General features: G+C 40.4%; 2 protein-coding genes and 1 long non-coding RNA gene across 3 annotated transcripts; 2 read left to right on the plus strand and 1 right to left on the minus strand.

Annotated features, from left to right (window-relative positions):
- Window positions 1-8,403, minus strand: LOC135479439 (lys-63-specific deubiquitinase BRCC36-like). Its single transcript, XM_064759266.1, has 7 exons — window positions 8,234-8,403; window positions 6,487-6,607; window positions 5,660-5,746; window positions 4,337-4,425; window positions 1,594-1,658; window positions 861-1,036; window positions 1-335 (listed from the first exon to the last, which is right to left on the minus strand). Exons 1-7 carry the CDS (start codon window positions 8,336-8,338, stop codon window positions 190-192), a joined length of 789 nt encoding a protein of 262 aa, XP_064615336.1. The 5' UTR covers window positions 8,339-8,403; the 3' UTR covers window positions 1-189.
- A 108-nt stretch (window positions 8,404-8,511) lies between these two features.
- LOC135479000 (uncharacterized) lies at window positions 8,512-14,095 on the plus strand. The gene is made up of 3 exons (XR_010445801.1): window positions 8,512-8,858; window positions 12,858-12,969; window positions 14,025-14,095. It is a non-coding gene; the product is annotated as an uncharacterized LOC135479000 (long non-coding RNA).
- Window positions 14,096-14,175: 80 nt separating this feature from the next.
- LOC135479318 (uncharacterized) lies at window positions 14,176-20,372 on the plus strand. The gene is made up of 3 exons (XM_064759140.1): window positions 14,176-15,169; window positions 15,785-16,728; window positions 17,663-20,372. The coding sequence occupies exons 1-3, from the start codon at window positions 14,176-14,178 to the stop codon at window positions 17,948-17,950; spliced, it is 2,226 nt and encodes a 741-aa protein (XP_064615210.1). The 3' UTR covers window positions 17,951-20,372.
- Window positions 20,373-24,386: the final 4,014 nt, after the last annotated feature.

Genomic DNA, 24,386 nt, shown 5'->3' on the forward strand with positions numbered 1-24,386 from the left:
TCAATGGTGAAGGGCCTGATAGTGACAACGAGCCAGTGGTTTAACCATCATTTCATAGCAGAAAAAGCGCAATTCAGAGCTGGTGAAATTTCAATGTCTTTATTTACAAACCTATTCAGACAGCACAAGAGATCACAAGACACCACAAATACATTGTACACAGAACATGGAGATATATATATATATGATTTATGTGCGTAGTTCCTCCAGCATTTCTTCTTTTCTCCTCTCAAGCTCGTTTATTCTGACTTTGTTCCGTTCTAGTCTGTTTTCCAGGGACTGGATGAGGGGGCCCGTCATCACGTCCATGATGTGAGACAGAGACTTGGTGTACACTGATAAAAAAAACAAAAAAAAGAAACCACACACACGCCGATTAATATAATGACTGACTGACTGATTATGGCTTAATGCCATACTCAAGCATTTCTCACGTGTATGATAGCAGTCAGCTTCATGGATGGAGGCCAATGAGTGCCAAGCATAAACCACCGACCTTTGGCAAATTACTGACATTCCCACACGTAACGTACAGACATGCATCCCATATGGGTGGAAGACAAGTGGTCTTCAATGACCATGAAACTGTGCATACTGCAACACTGAGAGTGGAGGGAATCTACAAAATCCCTGTCCAAGTCTGGTTTTGAACCCACTCCTCTTTTGCCCTATGTACTGAGAGCAAAGTGCCTTGAACGACTAGACCATGGCCCACTCCTTGGCCATTCTACACTATAATCTGAAGATGTACATGTATATGTATGCATTCCCAATAATCATGTCACAGGTATGCTATAATAAGCATTTAGAACAGAAGACTGGACAAACCTGGCACTGACATAGTTACACAACCATATTACCTGCAGCATTGTGTATACAGGTCATGAGGTCAAGGTCTTTGTTCTGTCGGATCTGCTCATAAGCCTCAGACTCTTCAAGACGTAGAATGTTAGGTAATTCTACCAGGGACTCCAGACATGCTGGCCCCACCCTAGCGCTGGGGACAATATGGAGTGGCACCTCAATACGGCTGTACCTATAACAAGCAAATGTGCACAAAATTCAGGTCTAACTCAGGGGACCATTTCTTTTATTGAACAGTTCACTGGGGTTTAATGCTGGATATTTCATTCATATATATGACAACAATCAGTTTCATGAGTGGAGTAAAGCTTTTGATGTAAAAGGATCAGATTTGGCTTAGTTCATTTCATTGGTGTTTTACGCTGTACTTAGGAATATTTCACTTATGTGCCGGCACCCAGCAAAGAAATCAGACGGGGAAATTGCTGGCAGACTTTCCCACGAACAGTTGGAGAGGAAGCCAGCATAAGCTGGACTTGAACCCATAGTGACCCGGAAAGGATAAAACAAAATGATAGACAGTTAACATTAATTTATTAATACATATTGATAACTTTAATGTTTTTGTGCAACATACATCTAATTCCCATCGGTCATGTCTGTTGAGAACAAAATACATTGTAACATACAGATGCAGTGACCAGAGTGTACATGCGAACATTTGCCGTGACAAAAAACTGAGACTGTATCTGCTGCGTCAGCATGTTGATTGAGTAGATGTGTACTCACTGGGAGGGCTGTCCCTCAGGGCTGTGATTGACAGACTGGAAACAGGTCACCTGGATTCTGTTATTCTACATGGAAAATGGAATTTGTTTGGACCACAAACACATGTGTATGCATTTAAAACACACTTCATACTTTAACATTGAAGCCACTCCCACACATACATGTATGTAAGGTACATACATTTCATTGGTTTGCCATACTCAACAATTTCTCACTTACACAACGGCCATCAGCTTTTTGGGTGGAGGAAACCACAGTGCCTGGAGTAAACCACCAACCTTTGGTAAGTTAAAGGATTAGTGTCCAGATTTACCTACTTGTCCTAAGTATAAAGACTATAACCTGTTCAACAATATGTTACCACAAGGGCCTCTGAGAAACTAATTACGACTTTAACTCCAACTAAACCAAAAGATTTACAACCCTAGCCAATCTCCAGCTGGCTGTCCAGTAAAGCTCAGCAGGTGACGTCACAGATGGCCAACCCAAGTCTAGCTGGCCTATATAACCTGGGAATTCGTATCAAAACTATGTCATTTTCGAGAATCTAGCCACACAGAAGCACATATATGGCAGCATCAATTTGAACCCATAGTATACGACATTGAAGTTCCGATTTATGACACTGACATCGTGGATCAGACTTCAGATTCCGAGTTTTCAGGCGCTGAATTTGATCTTTCTTCAGGTATTTCCAACCGCACTGGCGCAGACGTACAGACTGGTCAGCTATAGCTTTATCCTGTGTTACACTGTAGGTCTACATTTCATGTGTATATCAGATTTAATATTTAGTATTCTCTCCTTCTGTCCGCTTCAAAGTAAATATCATTCTATTCCCAAAGTGGATTTACTTCAAAAATGGGTTCGCAGGAATTAATTTTCCTGCATTCGATCAAGTCAATACTGAAAATATTCTTACAACTGTTTAATTTTCCTAGTTATATTATATCCGGAATTACTCGAGCACATCAAACAGGTGTTATGAAGGGTGGCTTTAATCCTCTTTCGCTTCCTGAAGTGCTGCTAATCCTCATAATCTGGATCAGACGGAGATTAAAACAATGGGGGGTGGATTATCACTATGTAAGATTGCTTTCGCACCTACCCTGAGCAGTATTCAAAGAGATGTCACTTGTTTTCACACCTTTGATGTGTAATTTTAATTAACAACCAGTATTTCAACCTCAGTCATTAATTCTTGATTTACGCAGACAAGCAACACGATTAGTTTTGGATTGTTTTCAGATTTAATTGTCCTCTATCTGGTCCGCTAACATTGCTGTAGCTGCCAAATGGCCATTGCGTTGTCATACACGGTTCACAATTTGTTAGAAGCTTACTCATTGGTCCACACAGGGACACAGCCAGTGGGATGGCATGTATCATAGCAACATTCATTGGAAGCCATGACATGGATATATCTAATTTCCTTTAATTTTACCGGCATACTGAAGATTGGTCACACTAATGATGAAAGATATCCTGCTTTGTTTTACGCCCATCAAGCCCTCTCACCACAGTTTTTATACATATATCTAAAGCCTAATTTTTCCTCCATGATGTTAAAATTTAGCCGCCTGCCAGGATTTCTTATCTCAACTCCTGTCAGCTCAGCAAAGTTTTGGCTGTGTTTGGTGGGTATAAAACCCATTCGTCTTGTTGCTAATTATGAATAAATAACAAATCTGAACACTAATCCTTTAACACTGATATACACATATGGCATATATTTGATTTGTCTGATTGGTGTTTTACGCCGTACTCAAGAATATTTCACAGATACATCTGCTGCCAGCATTATCGTGGGAGGAAACCGGGCAGAGCCTGGGGGAAACCCACGATCATCCACAGGTTGCTGCAAGACCTTTCTAATTACGGCCAGAGAGGAAGCCAACATGAGCTGGGCTTGAACTCACAGTGATCACACTAATGAGAGGGTATATATCTGAAGAAAGAAAACAATTTTTTCAATTAAAGCCTAGACATTTAAGTCTATTTCCTCCTTGGTCATATTGGTTTAGGGCCAACTGGCTGTGTTGTAAAGCCTCTTTACTGACATGCATTTACATCAGCATGTATGATAACAGAAAATAAATAACCATATGAACATTATACTACTGGCATTGTAATGTTTTTGACTGATAGCTATTTCACCTAGTTCAGAGGCACACAAAGGCCTTAAAATGACACTTTTTGTTCCAGCACTATAATTTTTCTGATAAGGAATTAATCAAACTTCACAAAAGAACTCTTGAAGGGATATAAAATCAACGCAGATTGGCTGACAGTGGAGATAGGGTTCCCTGGGTTAAATCTTGCAGCCTTGGTCATGCTTGAATAAATGTACCACACCTAAAATTCAGCTTAGACAAAGGTAAAGCCTGGACTTGCCTATCTCTCACGTCAGCCAATCAGAATGGATTCTGTATCCGTTTAAGTGACAATATAAAGTTATAAAGCACATGGATTTGCCAAAACTGTCATCAACTATCAGACTATCTGCCTGGCGACTTTTCAACAACGCTACCTTTGCCTATATTAACTAACAAGGTTATGAGTACATGTATTTGTAATGAGAACCTTATCAGCTTTGGTTTGGTAAAAGCCTTCCCTGCTTTCTCAGAGGCATTTACAAGTTGATGAGGGCGTACACAGTAACTAACATGATGTTCTTAGTGGACTGACACCTTGTTGATTGATCTGCACCAAATCCTCCTTACCTGCACCAAATCCTCCTTACCTTTGATACTTTATCCTGGTTGAATACTGATAAGATTAAGCCAATAAATCCCTCATCCATCATTTGGTACATAGCCTGTGTCCTCACATCTGCAAACAAGCATGTGAGCTGAGATTAGCTGCTCAATACACGTATATATCACATTAAGCATAACAAGAATTGGCCATTGCAATACGCGTAACAAGTACTATCTACACATACATGAATGAATGAATGGTTGGGATGGATGAAACCCTTTATTTCTAGAGGGTGCCTCTGTCAAAATGTACAATTCATTCTTCCCAGAGGCCTTTTATAACATTGTTTCTCAGTGTATATTTATTTATTTACTTATCTATTTATTTGATTGGTGTTCTATGCTGTAGTCAAAAATATTTCACTTATACGGTGGCAGCCAGCATTATGGTGGGAAGAAACTGGGCAGAGCCCAGGGGAAACCCACGACCATCCGCAGGTTGATGGAAGACCTTCCCACTTATGGCTGGAGAGGAAGTCAGTATGAGCTGGACTTAAACACACAGCGAACGCATTGGTGAGAGACTCTGGGTCATTACTCTGCGCTAGCACGCTAACCACCTGAGCCATGAAGGCCCCTCTCTGCGTTTAGTTGCCTGGTATGTTTGTGTCAGTTTCAAATTGGGTAATGCTTTAGACATCCTTCACTCAGTTAGTCCACCTTTACAAAATACTCTGTTGGGCATAACCTGCACCTATAGGGAAAAAATAGGGCAGCTTCCTTTATGTTCTGGCTATTAATAAAGACAGGGATTTTAAAGAAATTAACACAAAAGGACAAAATCGATAAAAGGAAAAACTGATAACAAGGAAAAAATATCCCAATAAAACTAAGTTCTGTTTTAGAAGGTTAGTAGGATTATGCTTAACCAGCAGATTCTCAATGTTGGCTAACCATAGTATGCCAACATTTACTGCTCATTCAGCCTAAGGGAACAGGCCTAGTGCTAGAGGGCCTGTCGCAGGTTATGGTGCATACATGTACATATGTAAATGTATCTGGTGTTTCAGTACAACGTTGTTGTTATCCATGGTCCTGCAAGAATTCCACATTATTGACTGATTTACAGCATTACCAAACACATCAAAACAAAACTGGCTGAGGCTTTTTAGGTCTCCTTCCGCGCCTTTTCTGAAACAACTAAGGTTCGATAAGCCGTTTGTCTTTTCTCTCAATCAATAAAACTTCAAGGAAATGGTTCAAGCTGACCAAATAAACCTGTAAACATGTAAAATCTTTAATCCAGTGATCACACTGATTTCATCTTGCTGTGCATGCACATCATAGCTGTGTAGCCTGTTTCTTACCAACATGTGAGGGCCAGACTGTGATGTGAGGGTGAGAGTGATACCAGCCTAACACCCGCATCGGCCGGTCAAGCTCCTGTGCTAATCTGTGCGCATGGTTAAGAAACGAAATCAGTGCTCCTGTTGTAACTACCAGATCAACAGTTATCCAGCAAACATTTCATAAAAAAACCTGTAATCACTGACATCTGTTTTTACTTATTCATTTACCTGGTAGTTCATTGGAGTTTTATGCTGCATACTTGTATGGCAGCAGCAAGCATTATGGTGGATTTGAACTCACAGTGATCGCACTAATGTCAGGCTCTTGGGTTAATGTGCAGCGTTATCATGCTAACTACTAGATCATTGACATCTGAGGTCAATCTAAGTACATGTAAATATAAAACTACATACGGACTGTGGTTAGCACGCAAGGACGGTGCTATGCCCCAAAGCCTCTCGCCAATGTGGTTGCTGTGCAAGTTAACCAATGACTTCAAAAGCGTTCGGGGGCCTCCGTTGTTCAGTTGGTTAGCGCACTAGCGCAGCATAATGACCCAGAAGCCTCTCATCAATGCGGTCGCTGTAAGTTCAAGTCCAGCTCATGCTGGCTTCCTCTCCAGCCATATGTGGGAAGGTCTAGCAGCAACATGCAGATGGACGTGGGTTTCCCCTGGACTCTGCCTGGGTTCCTCCCACTATGGTGCTGGCTGCAGTCGCATAAGTGAAATATTCTTAAGTACGGCGTAAAACACCAACCAGATAAATAATAATAAATATAACTACATGTACATGCAGGTACGGATTAAAAGAGATTACATGTATTTCCACATTCCAAAAGGATATCTCTGCTTTGGTTGAAGCGTCGGACAGCTGCTCTGGAGAAATTTCCACTCTGTCTGGTTGCTTATCTGATCGTCGCAACATTATCACAGCTGATATCCGCGAAACTCTCTGCTCATCAATCTGCAGCAATTACATGTTGTTATTAAATGCTTCAATAAAACTGGCTTACCATCAATGGCCTCAAGACAGACATTCACCTATTATTTATTTGACGAATAACATAAATCCATCTGATAGTAATAAACTCTCATCTTAAACATTCAAGTACTGGTTAATAAATGAACATAAATGAGTAGATCTGTAAAGGTGTTTGTTTCAATCTGAATTTACATACATGTATTCATCCTATACCATATGTTTCTATGTTTCTGAGGTTTTGACTTTGGCACAGTTGACTTTGGCACAGTATGAAGGCAGAACTATAAACAGGCTTTCATATCATATTTACAAGCCAGGTCAGAATCAAAACTTAAAATCGACTGTCCCATCACACTCCCATCACAGGCTCATATTAATAAGCTATGAACAGCGTAAAACATCAATCAAATAAATAAATAAATAATAAGCTATGCTAAGTTTTGTACCAATATCTGTCTGTCATGTCTATGTAACTGTTTTTGTCACTCTACAACAGTAAAACATGTGTTAAGAGCCAGTTTTTAAACTGATGAGAAGACTCTGGTTTTGTCTGAGACGACAGAATATATGATATACTAGTATCAGATTTCCTATAATTTGTGTTTTTAATGGTGGTTAGTGGGGTAAAGCAGTCAAATGTTACACTGCCGGCTGGCTGATGAATAGTAGTACGTTGTCTGATATGGTGAACTACATGTATGTAACAGTTAAACAGCACATACCGTGAAAGTATCACAAGAGCTCTCATCTGTTCAGTCGGACATTGCTTTGACGTTGGGCTTGGCAAGATTGCTCTGACATTGGATTTGGCAAAATTTTATTCGGCCAAGGATGGCCCCAAACCAACATCAGAGAGCACTCCATTTAATCACCTGATGGAGTTGCTGTAGCTGTGTGTCACGGTGTTTGACATTAAAATTATCCATCAAATACCTCTCCATGGCCTTAAGTTTACAGACATTTATGTTCCTTATCTTTTTGTCTGTCGATTTATCACGTGCACAATGTCGATAGGTCATTTCTAGGCTGTGTAGGCCCGGCATTTCTTGATGATGCTCAAAGAACCCAACGTATTGACGGCCTCAACATATCTGATAAGTGCTGGTGACTACGTCAGGTTTTTACATCTTAAAAACACTATGTAGAATGTCATGTATCCTTGTGTGCTGAGGGAACAATTGGACAGCCAGTAGATATTAGAACTACTGTCACAGTGGTGGATATGAAATATTCAACATGCTGGCAATAGAGCTTAATTCCGATGACAATGACAGCCCTCCTTGCGTCGTTCCATTAGTTTCGGATGAGAAAATGTGGGACCAACAGAATTACATGTACATACACTAGCCCTGGATGTCGTAGTCATGGCTGGGTCTCCTTTAGCCCGGTAGGCTGAATTGTAAAATTTCGGAAAATAATCGATTACTAACCTAACTCGCTCATCCAGCCACTTCTTTAAAGTTTTATAATTCCTCCTACCCGGCTAAAAAGGGGACCCAGCCATGACTACGCGACGCCCTACGAGCGTTGTCATCCAGGCCTATATATGCATGAACTCCATTACATTTACATTGTGAGTTACAATGCATAACATATCTGCTAATTTACCTCTCCAATGAGAAGACCCATCACCTCCTCGCGTTCTGTAGACAGAGCGTGGGTCAGACAAACCATATAGGCGTCTGATTCCAAATAAACTTTTTCTACTGCCATTTTCAGTTAACCTCAATCACTTTAAATTGTTAAATTCAACTCATTTCTGTCACTCACACACTGATCCGGAAGTAGTGCGGTGGACTATATGTACCTCCGAAAAGGGGAGAGCTGTGAAAGTCAAACTTTGACATCGGCGTAATAGAAGCGGCAGGCTCAGACGTAGAGGTATTCCGCAAGTCGAAAAGGTTGCGGCCGTCATGCTTGACAGCAGATCCGTTGTTATCAGATGGCATTGTCAAGCGTTCGGGGGGAGTAGTGTCAGAGGTGATAACGCCGTGCTGACCCGCTGACTGACTGGTAGAGGTTTGTATCGTGTATTTGCTGTGCAGAGCCTAACCCGTGTCGTCGGCCGCCAGCTGATCTCTGCATGCTGGAAACACGGCATATCCTCCCTTCATCCAGGTTCAGGGAGATCGAAAACAGACCCACAGATCCGCCGACAGAATGACAGAACAGTCAATTGATTAGTGTGCCGTGATAAATTGTGCAGAAGATCGTCCCTTGGACTTTGCCACAGGTGCGAATGATTTGTGTTAGTAGTCCTATGGTATATATAGGCTTACTTACCTCCATGAGGCTGCTGGTATAATAAAATAGCGTGTATGATCAGTAGGTTGGATGTCATAGGCATGATGGCAGATAGATGATGGAGGACAGAGATGCATTCTAACAGTTTCATGACAGATTGCGCAGTTTGTTCCGTTTTACATTTCATTTCAGATATAGGCCTACATGTAGAGCCATCTGGTTTGCAGGTACATGAATGTTTGATTTGATTGATGTTTTATGCAGTAGGAACATGCAGGTAGGTCTACCGTTAAGACCGTAGTGGCAAACACGTAACTCTAATTCAAGTGGCACAGCCACAAGAATTACAATGCGAAACAAGATGTATCATAGAATAATTTGCAGCACCTCTGCACAGAGTTATATTTTAGCCTGGCACCTTACCTGAACTCTTTTGCTGTAGCAGTGCAGATGAGTCTGGGAAGAGTGCACAAATTTTCAGAAAAGGAAAAGGAGATATTGCAAAAATGCAAGCTTGTCCGTGGGATTTCTTTTTGCGGTAAGGACTCATTTATAATGTACAGCAACCAGTGATAGCTGTGCATTCCTTCGTGGCTTTTATTGAAGAAATTGATACGACAAATGTGCTTCTTAGGCAGATATGTTTTACATGTTTTGGTCAACTATAAACACACTTTTTTTTGTTCAGTTGCACAGAACTATTGTACCAATGTTTTATATATGAATAGGTCTAGAGGAAAATTGAGGAAAATAATAATTTAGAAATATAATAATAATTTATACATGTTTTTAATTTGATCTGTAAAGCAGGCTATAGCTGTATGTAATCTGTACATGTAGCTGTTTTAATGACTGGGTCCTGCTGTTTTCAGCAGTAAGCATGTTAACTACCATTAGGTAAAACATGCAACTTGATGGATAATAAAATAAACCCTGAAGCAGCCTTGCAATTCACTAAAAGCACATTCAAATTTGAATAACCCAACAACAATATTTTTTCGCACTGTAAACTTTCCTCTCCTCAGTAGTCAGAAAACTATCACTGCCCTCACATTATCTTACATGTTTTCCGGTTGTTTTCATGTCATGTGTTATTTTAGGGGAATTTGTCAATGTTGACAATTGTTGGGCTCTGTTGCAATATGTCCAGTTGTAAATTATACTAGTTTGAATTTGTTTCACTGTATAGAAATACGTGTATTGAAACTGTATTAGGATGTGTGTTAGTAGGGTACCGACCAATCCGATTCTCATGTATGTGTGTCACTGACATGTAAACTCTCATACAGATGATATAATGTGTGGGCTAAAAATAAATCTCTTGTCCAACAGTACACAGCATATACATGTAGATTAGCGTATATCAGGCTCAGTTTTAAGGTATATATCACATGGATTTTTAAAACAAATAGCTTTTTACAGATATGAATTTATGTATTATACACCTATATGTACATGCATGTATTGTTGGGGTATCCCTCTGCATGTTTGTGTATCCCTCTGCATGTTAATGTATCCCATTGAATGTTTGTGTATCCCTCCGCAAGGTGGTGTGTGTATCCCTCAGCGTGTTGTTTTATCCCTTTGCATGATAGTGTATTTCTCAGCATGTTTGTGTATCCCTAAGCATTTGTGTGCATCCCTCAGCATGTTTGTGTATCGCTTTGCATGTTTGTGTATCCCTCGGCATGTTTGTGTATCCCTTTACATGTTGGTGTGTCCCTAAGCAAGTTGGTGTATCCCTTACCATGTTGGTGTATCTCTCAGCATGTTGGTGTATCTCTCAGCATGTTAGTGTATCCTTCAGCATGTTGGTGCATCCTCCAGCATTTTGGTGCATCCTTCAGCATATTGGTGTATCTCTCAGCATGTTGGTGTATGTTGGTGCATCCTCCAGCATGTTGGTGTATCCTCCAGCCTGTTGGTGCATCCTCCAGCATGTTGGTGTACCCTCCAGCCTGTTGGTGCCTCCTCCAGCATGTTGGTGTATCTCTCAGCATGTTGATGTATCTCTCAGCATGTTGCTGCATCCTCCAGCATGTTGGTGTATCCTCCAACATTTTGCTGCACCCTCCAGCCTGTTGGTGCCTCCCTCAGCATGTTGGTGCCTCCTCCAGCATGTTGGTGCATCCTCCAGCATGTTGGTGCATCCTCCAGCATGTTGGTGCATCCTCAAGCCTGTTGGTGTATTTTTCAGCATGTTGGTGCATCCTCCAGCATGTTGATGTATCCTCCAGCATGTTGGTGCATCCTTCAACATGTTGGTGCATCCTCCAGCATGTTGGTGTATCCTCCAGCATGTTGGTGCATCCTCCAGCATGTTGGTGCATCCTCCAGCATGTTGGTGTATCCTTCAGCATGTTGGTGCATCCTCCAACATGTTGGTGTATCCTCAAGCCTGTTGGTGCATCCTCCAGCATGTTGGTGTATCCTCCAGCATGTTGATGCACCCTCCAGCATGTTGGTGCATCCTCCAGCATGTTGGTGTATCCTCCAACATTTTGCTGCACCCTCCAGCCTGTTGGTGCCTCCCTCAGCATGTTGGTGCCTCCTCCAGCATGTTGGTGCATCCTCCAGCATGTTGGTGCATCCTCAAGCCTGTTGGTGTATTTTTCAGCATGTTGGTGCATCCTCCAGCATGTTGATGTATCCTCCAGCATGTTGGTGCATCCTTCAACATGTTGGTGCATCCTCCAGCATGTTGGTGTATCCTCCAGCATGTTGGTGCATCCTCCAGCATGTTGGTGCATCCTCCAGCATGTTGGTGTATCCTTCAGCATGTTGGTGCATCCTCCAACATGTTGGTGTATCCTCAAGCCTGTTGGTGCATCCTCCAGCATGTTGGTGTATCCTCCAGCATGTTGATGCACCCTCCAGCATGTTGGTGCATCCTCCAGCATGTTGGTGCATCCTCCAGCATGTTGGTGTATCCTCCAGCATGTTGAGGTATATTTTGGTGTATATGTTAGCCAATTCATGTGTTTAAGCAGCAATTTACACAGCAGTTTATAAGAAGACGAAAACATGCAGATTCAATCCTGGATTATTTCAGTTCAAATTTTATCTAAAACAATTTTGAAACATACACCCCTTGTGAGTGTACATGTATATGTGTACAGTATGTGACAGTAGGTTTACACTTCAGAGTATAAGCATACAATGACAGATAGCAATCAGCCAGATGTGGCTGAAGGATGGGATCCAAATATTTACACAGCACACAAGGGCATGTCTAACAAACCGAGGCAGTCAATGTCATTTGTAATACATGTATATCAACAGGCTGTGTTACACTCTAAGCAAGGTTAATGTCTGTGGAATGTACATAGAACTGTTCCTGAAAACCATACTCCAAAATGACACGTTTTACAGCATGAAATAAAATGTTTTCACATGACTCTAGAAACATGGTGATGATTCTAGCCTTCTATAATACATTTTGATCTCACCCTGTATTAAAGTGGAGCAGTTAAAAAGATTCCTTGGGCGTTAGGAGAGGAAATAAACAGTTGACAGGTTCTCATAGACCCATTTATTTGTTTTGGTTGTTGTTTAAGTCTTGATCAGTGGGCTCATTGAGGTGATGCAGAAATTAAAACTCAGTTGTGTCAATATGTCGTACACACCGAAGTTCACCAGCTGCATGCCATCAGCTACTGCTTTATTTCGGAGACGCTGATTTCCTCCACCCACCAATGTTCATGTACGAACCCTGCTCTACATGTTGTATATACGTACGTTAATAGTTTGTTGTTCATATTTTTGTGCCATGTTACATGGCCATTCTGATGTGGATTTTGGCATCTCACATAACACCCCTGCGCTCGGGTATTAATGGATACAAAGAGTGCATATATAGATAAGTGTAGATCTGTTTGATGATGTTTGATGATGTTTGATGATGTATGTGTTTACCACAGTGATGCGTGGAACGTGTGTGTGTTTTGTTTATACGTAGTGAGACAGAATGTTTCATTTCCTTTTACAGATTCTAAATCTTGCCTATTGATGATGATGGATGTAGTCATGACAGTGGCAGAGAGAAGAAGCTAGAAATTAAAGAAGAGAAACTGAACTTCTGAGCATTGATGCAAGTGGCGGTCAGTTAATGTTCACCATCATAAACTGTTTGTGGCTGAGCGATTTGCATGCTAGTGTAGCATAGTAACTCAGGGGCCCGTCACCAGTGCAGTCACTGTGAGTTGGGAAGGTCTGTCAGCAACCTGCGGAAGGTCGTTGGTTTCCCCCTGCAGCTTTGAACGTTGTTGGCTTATCGTAGTCTTATACATTCAGCTGACCTAACCCTTACTACAGTTACATTAATTCTTCAACCTTTTCACATCTTTGCAAGAAGGGGCCTCCGTGGCTCAGTTGGTTAGCGCGCTAGTGCAGCATAATGACCCAGGAGCCTATCACCAATGCAGTCGCTGTGAGTTCAAGCCCAGCTCATGCTGGGTTCCTCTCCGGCCGTACGTGGGAAGGTCTGCAGCAACCTGCGGATGGTCGTGGGTTCCCCCCGGGTTCTGCCCGGTTTCCAGCCACCATAATGCTGACCGCCATTGTATATGGGAAATATTTTTGAGTACGGCGTAAAACACCAATCAAATAAATAAATAAATCTTTGCAAGGCGTTTAATTAATCAAGCATATTCTCCACATATTTGTCTCTCGGTTCTCAGTCGAACTCATATCCTGCTGATACAACTGTGGCTTTGATTTGGCCAGTTTGTCATGAATTGCAGATGTATTTTGACAAGTTTCATTTCTGTGGAAATGGGATGTTCATCCATTCATAAACCTGGCCTCTGTGTAATGTAAGATAAATACTCCTGAGTAGATACTTGGTTAAACTTCAATCAGGGGTTATTTTTCCATGTGCGAATCACCAGTCTTGGGAGGAAATTAAATATTTCTTTCAGTCCAAATTGAGTTTTTTATTCAATCGACAAACCGAGTACCGGACTGAATACGGAGACGACTTCATTGAACCCCTGAGAATAAATAAATAACCTGCTGAGCAAAATAATACGTGGGTGTTTGATTTTTAAATGTGGACTTTACTGCATCCTTGAATGATGTTAGCCATTTGTATAAAAAGTCAGTCTCATTAAGGGTGTAAGTTTTTGATGCAGTAATTGTGTTTTGTATCCCACAGGTCTGACAACTGGCTCACTATGAGACTGAGAGCATTTTTGCGGGGGCGATTTTACCGTTCAAAACTGGGAGGTTTTCTGCTATGGCTGGTGGTTTGTGGAGTCATCTTCCTCGCTCTGGATTTGTACTTCGGAGCTCATCTTGTCGTTAACATGGACCTATCTCACACGGCTATTGGTGATCAGCCAGGAAATGTGAACGATCTGAAACTGAAAGCTGCTGATTTGGCGAGTCTGCGAGGAGGTGTGTCTGACCAGTCCGTTTCCGGCAGCTCAAAACCCCACGGCCCGAGACAGATGAATCCTCACCGTCTGAACAAAGTCCAGATTTGCAATCATCCGAATCTGGACCTGGAGCACGATGCTAATAAAGAAGCATTTTACACGATGAATGCTCTTGTCTGTCTGGGCACCAGTTTATTCAGCAGCAAAGATGGAGTGCTCTCCCTTAACAGAACTCTCCTGGGCCAAAACAAACTTAATAAGTGCACGTACAGAGGAATTGTAAGGTTTGACGACAACTCTGCCACCTACACTCAAGAATTGGTCCGTTCTGAGGAGCCTTTCGAAATTGTGATCAAGCATGACTTCTTTCGAATCCAGTGTAATTTGAAGAATGGAGGCAGCAGGCGGCTTCTTGGCTTCAATGAAAAAACAGCAGTGGGCATAAAGCAAGAAAATCATTCTAGTGTTAACGGTTTTTCTAATTTACGAACATTAAAAACTTCAAAGGAAGATGCTGACATTGATTTGATTGGGATAAACCTGGGAGATGATGTAAATACCACTGAGTATGACCAGTACAAAGATTTCTTTGGAAATTACCCAGATTTTGGATTAACAGACGATTCAACCGAGTCAGAATCTGCTGACTTTGATCAGTTCATCGCTCAAGTTTATCCTTCAAAGGAGGTGTTTGAGCGCATTGATGGTATTCGTAAGGAGATGAAGGAACAGGGACAATCACAACCCCATGATCCCATGAACGTCCTGGTATTTTGTCTCGACTCTCTCTCTCATCTCTCATATCAAAGAAAACTTCCTCTGACATACAAGTTTATCAAGAACGCTCTTGGGGCAACAATCCTGCATGGATATAACATCGTAGGAGACGCTACCACGGCCAACCTGCTGCCCCTTCTTACTGGTAAGTAATACATGCCCAGCTCTGCCTTTCACTGTGTTACCATGACAACTCTCCCATTCCTGATGTAATAACACTTTGTTGCCATGGCAACCCTAGTCCTCTTTTCACAGGTGATTACTTTCTCATGGCCAACTCTGTCATTGTCCATAAGCCACCCACCTTTGGTAAAGTTAGTGACAAACTTTCCCACTCGTGACAAACTTTCCCACTCGTGACAAACTTTCTCACTCGTGACAAACTTTCCCACTTGTGACAAATTTCTCACTCGTGACAAACTTTCCCACTCCTGACAAACTATCCCACTCCTGACAAACTATCCCACTCCTGACAAACTTGCAAACCACTTCTTGTTACTAAAGCCCTTATGATAAAGCAGGGGAACAATCTACATGTAGAAATTGCCAAAGGCTGGGGTTGAAGTCACACCACATGTGCTCCCCACTTTTCTGCTTGTTTGATTAAAACGTGTTGAGAGTGATGTTAAATCTTGAGCAAACCCCCCAAAAAAAGGGAAATTACCTGTATCAGATGTTAAGTGATCACATTGTTTTGTGCAGATATGTTTGTACTGTTCAGAATTTTCAAAATTTGTTTGTTTTTTTTTTGGTTTTTTAGGGAAAGCCCATGATGAATTGCCAGAAACAAGATCGGATGTGGCAGACAGCAACTATGTGGACACTTACCCTCTTCTTTGGTACAAGTACGAGCGTAAAGGTTATGCTACACTGTTTGCTGAAGACGAACCTACAATAGGATCGTTCAACTTGCGGCTGAATGGCTTTGAACATCAGCCGACAGATCATTATATGCGTCCATTCTGGCAAACCATTTGGGCGTCGTCCTTGAACAAGGACAGTATGAAGTATTGCCTCGGCAACAAACCCAAACACCAGTACACTTTAGAGTATGTGCAAGATTTCTTCCACGTTTACCACCAGATCCCCAAGTTTGCGTTTGTCATGCATGCCGAGCTGACACATTGGGATAACAACCCTGGACAGTTTATCGATGCTGACTTGACTGCTTTCTTGGCTGGCCTACAGAGAAATGGACACCTGAACAATACCGTGGTGATCCTGATGGGTGATCATGGTGCACGGTACAGCAAGGTGCGCTGGACGGTGCAAGGGAAGCTGGAAGAACGGCTGCCGATGATGTCTTGGGTCATTCCGGACTGGTTCGCCAAGAAATACCCAAAACTTGTGCAAAATTTCAAGCAAAATTCTCACAAACTAACCACGCCATATGACATTCACGAGACACTCTTAGATGTTCTGGACTTGACAAGGACGACAAAACCTTTGAAGCATTCTGATCGTGGCCTGAGCCTTTTCCATTCCATCCCTCTGAATCGTACATGCAAATCGGCAGGAATTGACATGCACTGGTGCACCTGCCTCACTCAGCAAATAGTGCACACCTCCAATGAGCATGTGCAGAAGTCTGTCGCAGAGGTCATGAATCACATCAATGAGAAAACGGCGAAATTCAGGGACCTCTGTGAGGAACTGAAACTGAAGTCCATAAAGAGTGCAATGTTGGTTGTGCCAAATGAAAAGGTAAATTAAAGGGACATACTGTCAAAAGAAATTAATAATTTTTGAGTTGGCTCAGCTAAATAAAAAAATCAGTTGCATTTGACTCCTAACTAATCCCCCTGGGCCTATATTTTCCAAAAAATGTCAGCAATCTGTCACTGATCTATAGGGTCCATTCGAGAAGATAACATGTGCAAATGATGCAGCGCAAAGATTCCCATAATGCAACGTTCACTTGTGGATCAAACATGTAAACAATACGATAAGTTTAAAATCGAATTTATAAGTCTAGTAAACCAAATATGATCTATCTTTTCCATCGCTAAAGTTTTATAAAGTATTCATAATTCCCAGCAATTTGTATGGCAGAACTGAAGTTACACGGTAGACCGCATAACTTATTGTGTCTGACATTTGACAAGTTTGCTGAACATAGCTCGTCGTCTAGACAACAAGGGAGGTAACTGATTCCAAAAATCAGGCCCTCTAAATACAGCAACTTGAGTGAGTTGATCGAAGGGAAACCTTAGACAAAACTGAACGTTGTTTTTTCATTCAAAGTAGGATACAGGTCAGTAGACATCTTGAAGTCTCAGCTTTATTTAAATGACGTCTAAAATAACAACCCAATTTTTTCAACATTGGCACTATGTTTCTCTACAAACTGTGTGCATTTTCATGAAAAGTTTGTTGACATGTACCATCAGCCATTTCATCGTTTTCATCTGTATAATTAAAAAGAGTTGACATTCTGGTGTGCAGACATGTGCGAGAAAAATCAAAAAATGAAAACACCCTTTCAACAGTTGAATGAAAGTTCGATAAGTTCGAAATATAATGATGTAGAAATTGACGTTTAATGTGTCTTTCGTTTCGTATTTTACATAAATCTGTATATGTATACATAAGTGGTTTTCTCGTAGCATGTTGATGATGGTTTTTCTCTAATTTTCAGGTGTTACGCTATCAATTTTCCCAAGACGATGATCACCGCGTGGCAAATTTCAGCAGCAGAGCCAAGCTAGATATCGCCTATTATCAGGTCACCATAGTAACAGAACCTGGTGAAGGCTTATACGAAGCAACAGTGCAAGCGAATTTCCTGAGTTCGGCGTACACCATCAATGCTCAGGTGAGCCGCGTGAACAAGTACGGTAAACAGGCCGAATGCGTGCAGGAAAAACATCCAAGTATACGAAAGTTTTGCTACTGCAAGCCAAAACAGGCGGAGGAGAAAGCATAATAGGTGCATGCTGTTTTAACAGTGCCATTGCGATTGTGATGTAAAGGTTTACTTGACAGACTCAGAGAATGTTTATATAGTAAATGATAATGGACATTTAGTCTGTCTGTTTGTTGTACACTTTACAGAGGAATATGTGGACATGTATAACACTTCAAAGTAAGCTACTTGTCTCATAACTCACTTTTTTATATATTTATTTATACATATATATAATTGTTTGTTCTTTTTTTTTTTATTTTTGCCATGATAAGCACCAAAGCTTGCTTTTTGCATTCAAAATTGTTTTTAATTTCAAGCTGATTCTATATATGGAACCGTGATAGGAAGAAATAATTTTTAAACCACCTGGCTGCTCCAAAATAAACAGTGAATTTTATAATAATTCTCCAAGTCTTGTTAATTTAAAGATAGTGCCCACTAAAGTTGTGACACGTTTTATAAGCTTTAAAACTTCCAAATCTAGATTGGATCAGATCAGGTCAAAAAATAAAATAAATTTGACCTGGTTTGGAGCTGTGTGTATGATTGTGACCATCATGACCTTGCTCAAACAGGCCTGTGACTCTTGTGAGTTGGTATTTAATCAGATGATCTTGTCGGGTGTGCCTCATCAGTATTTAGTGGACAGACATGCAATTTTGGGCCAAATCAGTATTCTTTGCCATGTATATATTTCTTTTCTTTTTTGGCAGTGGGGTATTTTTTTTTTGGTTTTTCTTTCATGGTAATAATTTCTTATGACAGCATTTTGTTAACCCTTCATGAATTGATGTAAATTACAGAGCACCATATTTTGATACTTGCTATGTGTTTGGTCGTGAAAATATTCTGACTATATGTATTACATGGATTGGCACGTATATAGTGAAACCATGCAGAGGTTCTCTCCCTTGTTGATAAATGTGATATTTGGTGTTTATTCTGATTAGTCCTGTCATATTTCAAAAGGATGGTGTTAGGTGGTAAAATAAGGCTTTTCCCAAATGTTCACATATGTTCAGATACTCAAAGGTTGACATATATTCACACACTAAAAGGATGACACATATTCACACACCCAAAGGTTGACATATATTCACATACTCAAAGGTTAACATATTCACACACTCAAAGGTTGACATATATTCACACACTTAAAGGATGACATATATTCACACACCCAAAGGTTGACATATATTCACATACTCAAAGGTTGACATATTCACACACTCAAAGGTTGACATATATTCACACACTAAAAGGATGACACATATTCACACACCCAAAGGTTGACATATATTCACACACCGAAAGGTTGACATATATTCACACACCCAAAGGTTGACATATATTCACACACTCAAAGGTTGACATATATTCACACACTTAAAAGATGACATATATTCACACACCCAAAGGTTGACATATATTCCTACGCTCAAATGCTCACGGATACAAAGGGCATGTATACATATGTGTGCATCATTCCCTTGCTGTAGAAAGTTTTCAAGCTTTGTAGTGTGTACATGTGAACTTTGTACATACAGGATATAGCAGAGGTAATGTCAGCAAATTTTGCAAGTCTGACATGGTCAAAATTTGTAAATTGTCATTGACAAGCTGGTTGACATGTCACATGATACGGTAGAGCTGTGTTTTGCATTACTGGCAAAAGACCTAAAACTGTAAATGTTGTAGAAAGAGTTTCAAGTGTTTGTGAAAAACAACATTACAAAAAACACTCTGTATATGATTTTTTTTCCCAAGTTTCCAGACTTTCAGAACAGTGATTTTTGTCATGTTGTTTCTAACTAACAACTCAGTGCCTGTATTCACTTGGGTTTCAAGTTTAGGTTTCGCTGCGTGATGGCTGCTGTGGGGTAATTGAGCTCCCACAAAAACACGGATCCATGTAAATATCTGACGGACACACGTAGCATTGTGGGACATTTGTGCCATTGTGATGACACGAAAATCTGATAAAATAATTTTTGTTGCTGTGATTTTTATAAAGTTGTTAGTTGATAGAAGATTTATTTTAGAAAATGTTGTTAAAATTAAATATTTTTATATGATTTTTGTTTTTGTAGAAAATTTATAAAGATAGTGTCGATATTTTCTGGGTATCGATGCATGTACACATAGCTTTGTGGTTTTGAATTAAACGAATGATAGTCTTTTAATAGAGAATAATAGTTTTAATAGAGAGGAAAATAAACAGGATCAGTTGTGAATGAAGACTTTTGAAGATTTTATACAGATTACTCTGACAGATATAAAATGATCAAAATATAATAGGCTAAAGGCGCATGCATTCCACCAGTTTTCTCGTCACAGATGGATGAGTACAGCTGTAGCATGTACTGCACACGAATGCAGCTGTATCTCCCCCATTGATTTTGATGACAAAAATTGTATTTAAACCCTGAACAAAAAAACATGGGGAAAATATGTTAGACTTTAAACCATGACTTAGATGATGTGTACATGTATATATTGAACCAGTAACAGCTTAATTTACATGGATCTGTCCATTTGATTAATTTTGTCAGATCTTTATAATATCAGTATTGTGTACTAAATTAGCACAATGTATTCTATACATGTGGTTGTAAATACAGGTGCACGCATAGTGAATATTATCCTTTGTATATAAACATTGTTCAATCTTCAGAAAAAAAAATCCTGGTGTGTCAAACACATTTATTGCATTTCAGATACATATGTACTTGAATACGCTTAGTTATGCACAAATTGTGCAAAGGTTTCTGACTGTTGTATGAGATTAAGATATGCTTATGTCATCTCTTCAACTCGTCATTAGTGTGATGTCTCCATGTATGTCAGTTCATGTTTTTTTCATTTGATAGCAGTAATCGTAGTTTATTGATTTTGTGAAGTTAAGGTTAATTGATGCATTTGTTTCTGATTATCATTTATTTCTTCTTCTTCTTATTATTATTATTATTATATATCAGTGTGTGTACAGTGGTAGAATGATTGAGATGATGAACTAAAATAGTGTTTACATGACTTTTGACAGTGGAGTAGATAAAGCTGACTTTGCGTAAGATAATGGAAATCCAGATGTTTTCAAATGAGCTTCCTAACGCTTTGTGATTATATTGTTGTTTGTAGAGGATACATGTATTGTAGTATCTTTGAAAGTCTATAAAATTCCATGAATTCCACTATTAAACAACCCTTCTTAACTTTGCAATCCTCTTTTTTGTACACTAATATCCCTGAATATATTTTCAATGAAATCCACAACCACTGACTCACTCATAGCAGAATTCAACCCACTAACTCCCCCACAGTTTGAATCCAGCCCACTTATTCCCTCAAAATGTAATCCACCCTACTGATTCCCACACAGTGAAATCCCCACCCACTGACTCTCAAACAGTGAAATCCACCCCACTGATTCCCACACTGTAGAATCAACCCCACTGACTCCCACACAGTGAAATCCACATTCATTGAGCTCCACACAGTGAAAGCCATTCCACTGACTCCCACACGGTTGAATCCACTTCACTCCCACACAGTAAAATACATACCTACTGACTCCCACATAATGCAGTGTATGCCCACGGACTCCCACACACAGAGAAATCCACATTTTCTGACTCTCACACAGCAAAGTCCACAGCCACTGACTCCTACACAGTTACAACCACTCTACTAACTCAAACAGAATGAAATTCATCACACTGAGTCTTGACCTAACCCATCACACTGACTCTATTACTGAAAACATAGTTTTATTCTGCAAAAGTAAGCTGCCATATATTTTTCTCACTTAAAGACATATTCCATATGCAACAAAGATCATTTTGCACATGTGCATAGCATTGCATATCATTCATACTGTTTCGCAAAAATGCTTTATTTTTTTTCCAGTCGCTTTGGTTCTGGGAAAGGTAATCTTCTAAATACCCCTTCTCTAAATTTGTTTATTTATTTATTTGATTGGTGTTTTACGCCGTACTCAAGAATATTACACTTATACGACGGCGGCCAGCATTATGGTGGGAGGAAATCGGGCAGAGCCCAGGGAAAACCCAGAACCATCCGCAGGTTGCTGCAGACCTTCCCACGTGCGGCCGGAGAGAAAGCCAGCATGAGCTGGACTTGAACTCACAGCGACCGCATTTGTGAGAGGCTCCCAAGTCATTACGCTTCGCTAGCGCGCTAACCAACTGAGCCACGGAGGCACCACCCCCCCCCCCTCCCCCATATTTGGTGTATTTGACACCGCCCTCAAGAATATTTCAGTTATACGACTGTGGCTTGTCGTAATGTTAAGTGTGTACCACACGTTAGATTCTTCATACAAGTGTACCTGTGGTCTATATCCCTAGCTGTAAAGAACGGAATGCTGATTTTGGCAGATTTCTGAACAGGACCCTGAAACCATCATATTTGAAGGTACAACAATCGTATGAGATTTTTAAAAATGTCCCAGAGAATTTCTAACTTCATCCATCGTAATTACTGCATTGTGGTGCTCCTTGCAACATGTTTCCTTGCTGGTTTGCATGAAATGTAATTTTAGCCCATGGTATGAAGCGTGTCGTCCAGTTTTTCACTTTCACATTGCATCAGGTTCCTCGGTTCAAATCTCGGTGGAACCTTATGCCTCTAGTCATCTAATTTTTGCAATATAGCAACTATTATCCGGGAAAAATTCACCGGATAGCCAAAGCTTCAAAGATTTTATTACGACAAACATTTTTAGGTCACCTCCTCAAGATTACCTCATATCCCTAGGAAGAAAGGGCCAAAGGACATGCCGGTAAACAGGAAATTGATTTAGGGAGGGGCGGCCATTGCTAGAGACATTAGTTTGCCAAAAGTTCCACCTGGTTCCATAGTGTAACGGTTTGCACTCTGGACTTTGAATCAACCAAGCCGAGTTCAAATCTCGGTGAAACCTGATTTATTTTTTTTCAAACAATCGTATGAGATTTTTGAAATTGTTCCGGTGAATTTCTGACGTTTTCCAGCGTAATGACTGCAGTGTGGTGTTAGTTGCAGCGTGTTTTATTAGTGGTTTGTATAATATTTAATTTTAGCCCACGGTATAAAGCGTGTCATTATGCTATTTTAACCCCGCAAATTGCATCAGCTTCCATGGTGTAATGGTTAGCACTCTGGACTTTGATCCCAGCGGTCGGAATTCAAATCTCGGTGGAATCTTTGGCTCTTTTTATCTAATTTTTGCAATATGGCAACTATTAGGCTGGAAGAATTCTGAAATTGTCATGCCATGCAAAGCCTAAACCTTTTCCACATGCCTGAAGACATTGTCAGCATGGTCTGGCGGTTGCTTTTAGCATGTTGTCAAATTACATTTGATTTTTAGGCTTTTTCTAGCTTCTTTTCTTTAAATTATCAACATTGACCAAATAATCAATTATATTTTGAATAAGTTTTCATTTTGTCATCTAAAAGACGATTAATTGTCTGGGTCACAAAAGTTTTTAAAGATTTTATTACGACAAACACTAATAGGCCACCTCCTCATCATTAGGCCTACTTCACATCGGTAAGGAGAAAGGGTGAAAGGACATGCCTTCCCCTGTTTTTATCTAATTTTTGAAATATGACAACTATTATACTGGGGAAATTTTTCGCGCTAGATTCTAGCATGTTGTCAAATTACATCTATTTTCAATTATTTGGGCTATTTCTCGTTTCTTTTCTTTATATTATCAACACTGACCAGGTAATCAATTAATTTTTAATTAACTTTTCAGTTTTTCAGCTAAAAAACGTATACTATACCGGGTCACCTCTTAAAGATTATTTACATCCGTAAAAAGAAAGGGTGAAAAGACATGCCGATCAGCAGGAAACTGCTTTAGACAGAGGCGTTCATTGCTAGAGACATTAGTTTGATATCTGTTTACACATTTGTGCAACAACAACGCTTGTTTTTCAGACTGATTTTCTGGTGAACTGGGAGCCCACAGAGCTTGAGTTTGGCCAGTGGTTACTGCGTGTGCCCCGTTGGATCACAAGCCCGTGTCGTTTTCGCCTGTAAACAGGCCAAGCAGAACTTTGTCTGTGTCAATCTCTACACGAAGCAGCCCGGCATTTTCTACGGCTGTCCAGAGGGACTTTATTCCTTTTCTGTCAAGTGTGTTAAATATCAAGACAGAGCTAATAAGTTTTCAGAAGAATTATTTAAAGAAACACTTCTATCTCCGCGTGTCTACAGTGGCTGGGCATAATGCCCTAGTGAGTAAATCCAATGTTGTTATAAATGGAACGACGTGGTCCATTATGCCCGCGTCGTCAGTTTACCTGAATCTGACGGCCCACTGGGCACCGGATGAAATGTCAGATGACACTATCGAGGCAGCTTTGAAACCCTATGGTGAATGCCTGGGTGTGACGAAACCCAGATTTTCAGACCCGGAGCTCTCACATGTTCGGACAGGTA

Source organism: Liolophura sinensis, chromosome 12, assembly GCF_032854445.1.
Source record: "Liolophura sinensis isolate JHLJ2023 chromosome 12, CUHK_Ljap_v2, whole genome shotgun sequence".
In the NCBI taxonomy this organism is placed as follows: Eukaryota; Metazoa; Mollusca; class Polyplacophora; order Chitonida; family Chitonidae; genus Liolophura; species Liolophura sinensis.

Bases quoted from the DNA above. Each gene is read 5' to 3' on its own strand.
- LOC135479318 (XM_064759140.1), top strand. From the start codon at position 14,176: ATGGACCTATCTCACACGGCTATTGGTGATCAGCCAGGAAATGTGAAC. The intron at 15,170-15,784 runs GTAAGTAATACA...TTGGTTTTTTAG, and splicing joins CCTGCTGCCCCTTCTTACTG to GGAAAGCCCATGATGAATTG. The intron at 16,729-17,662 runs GTAAATTAAAGG...TCTAATTTTCAG, and splicing joins TGGTTGTGCCAAATGAAAAG to GTGTTACGCTATCAATTTTC.
- LOC135479439 (XM_064759266.1), bottom strand. From the start codon at position 8,338: ATGGCAGTAGAAAAAGTTTATTTGGAATCAGACGCCTATATGGTTTGT. The intron at 4,426-5,659 runs GTAAGAAACAGG...GCTTGTTTGCAG, and splicing joins AGTCTGGCCCTCACATGTTG to ATGTGAGGACACAGGCTATG. The intron at 336-860 runs GTAATATGGTTG...TTTTTTTATCAG, and splicing joins CTGTATACACAATGCTGCAG to TGTACACCAAGTCTCTGTCT.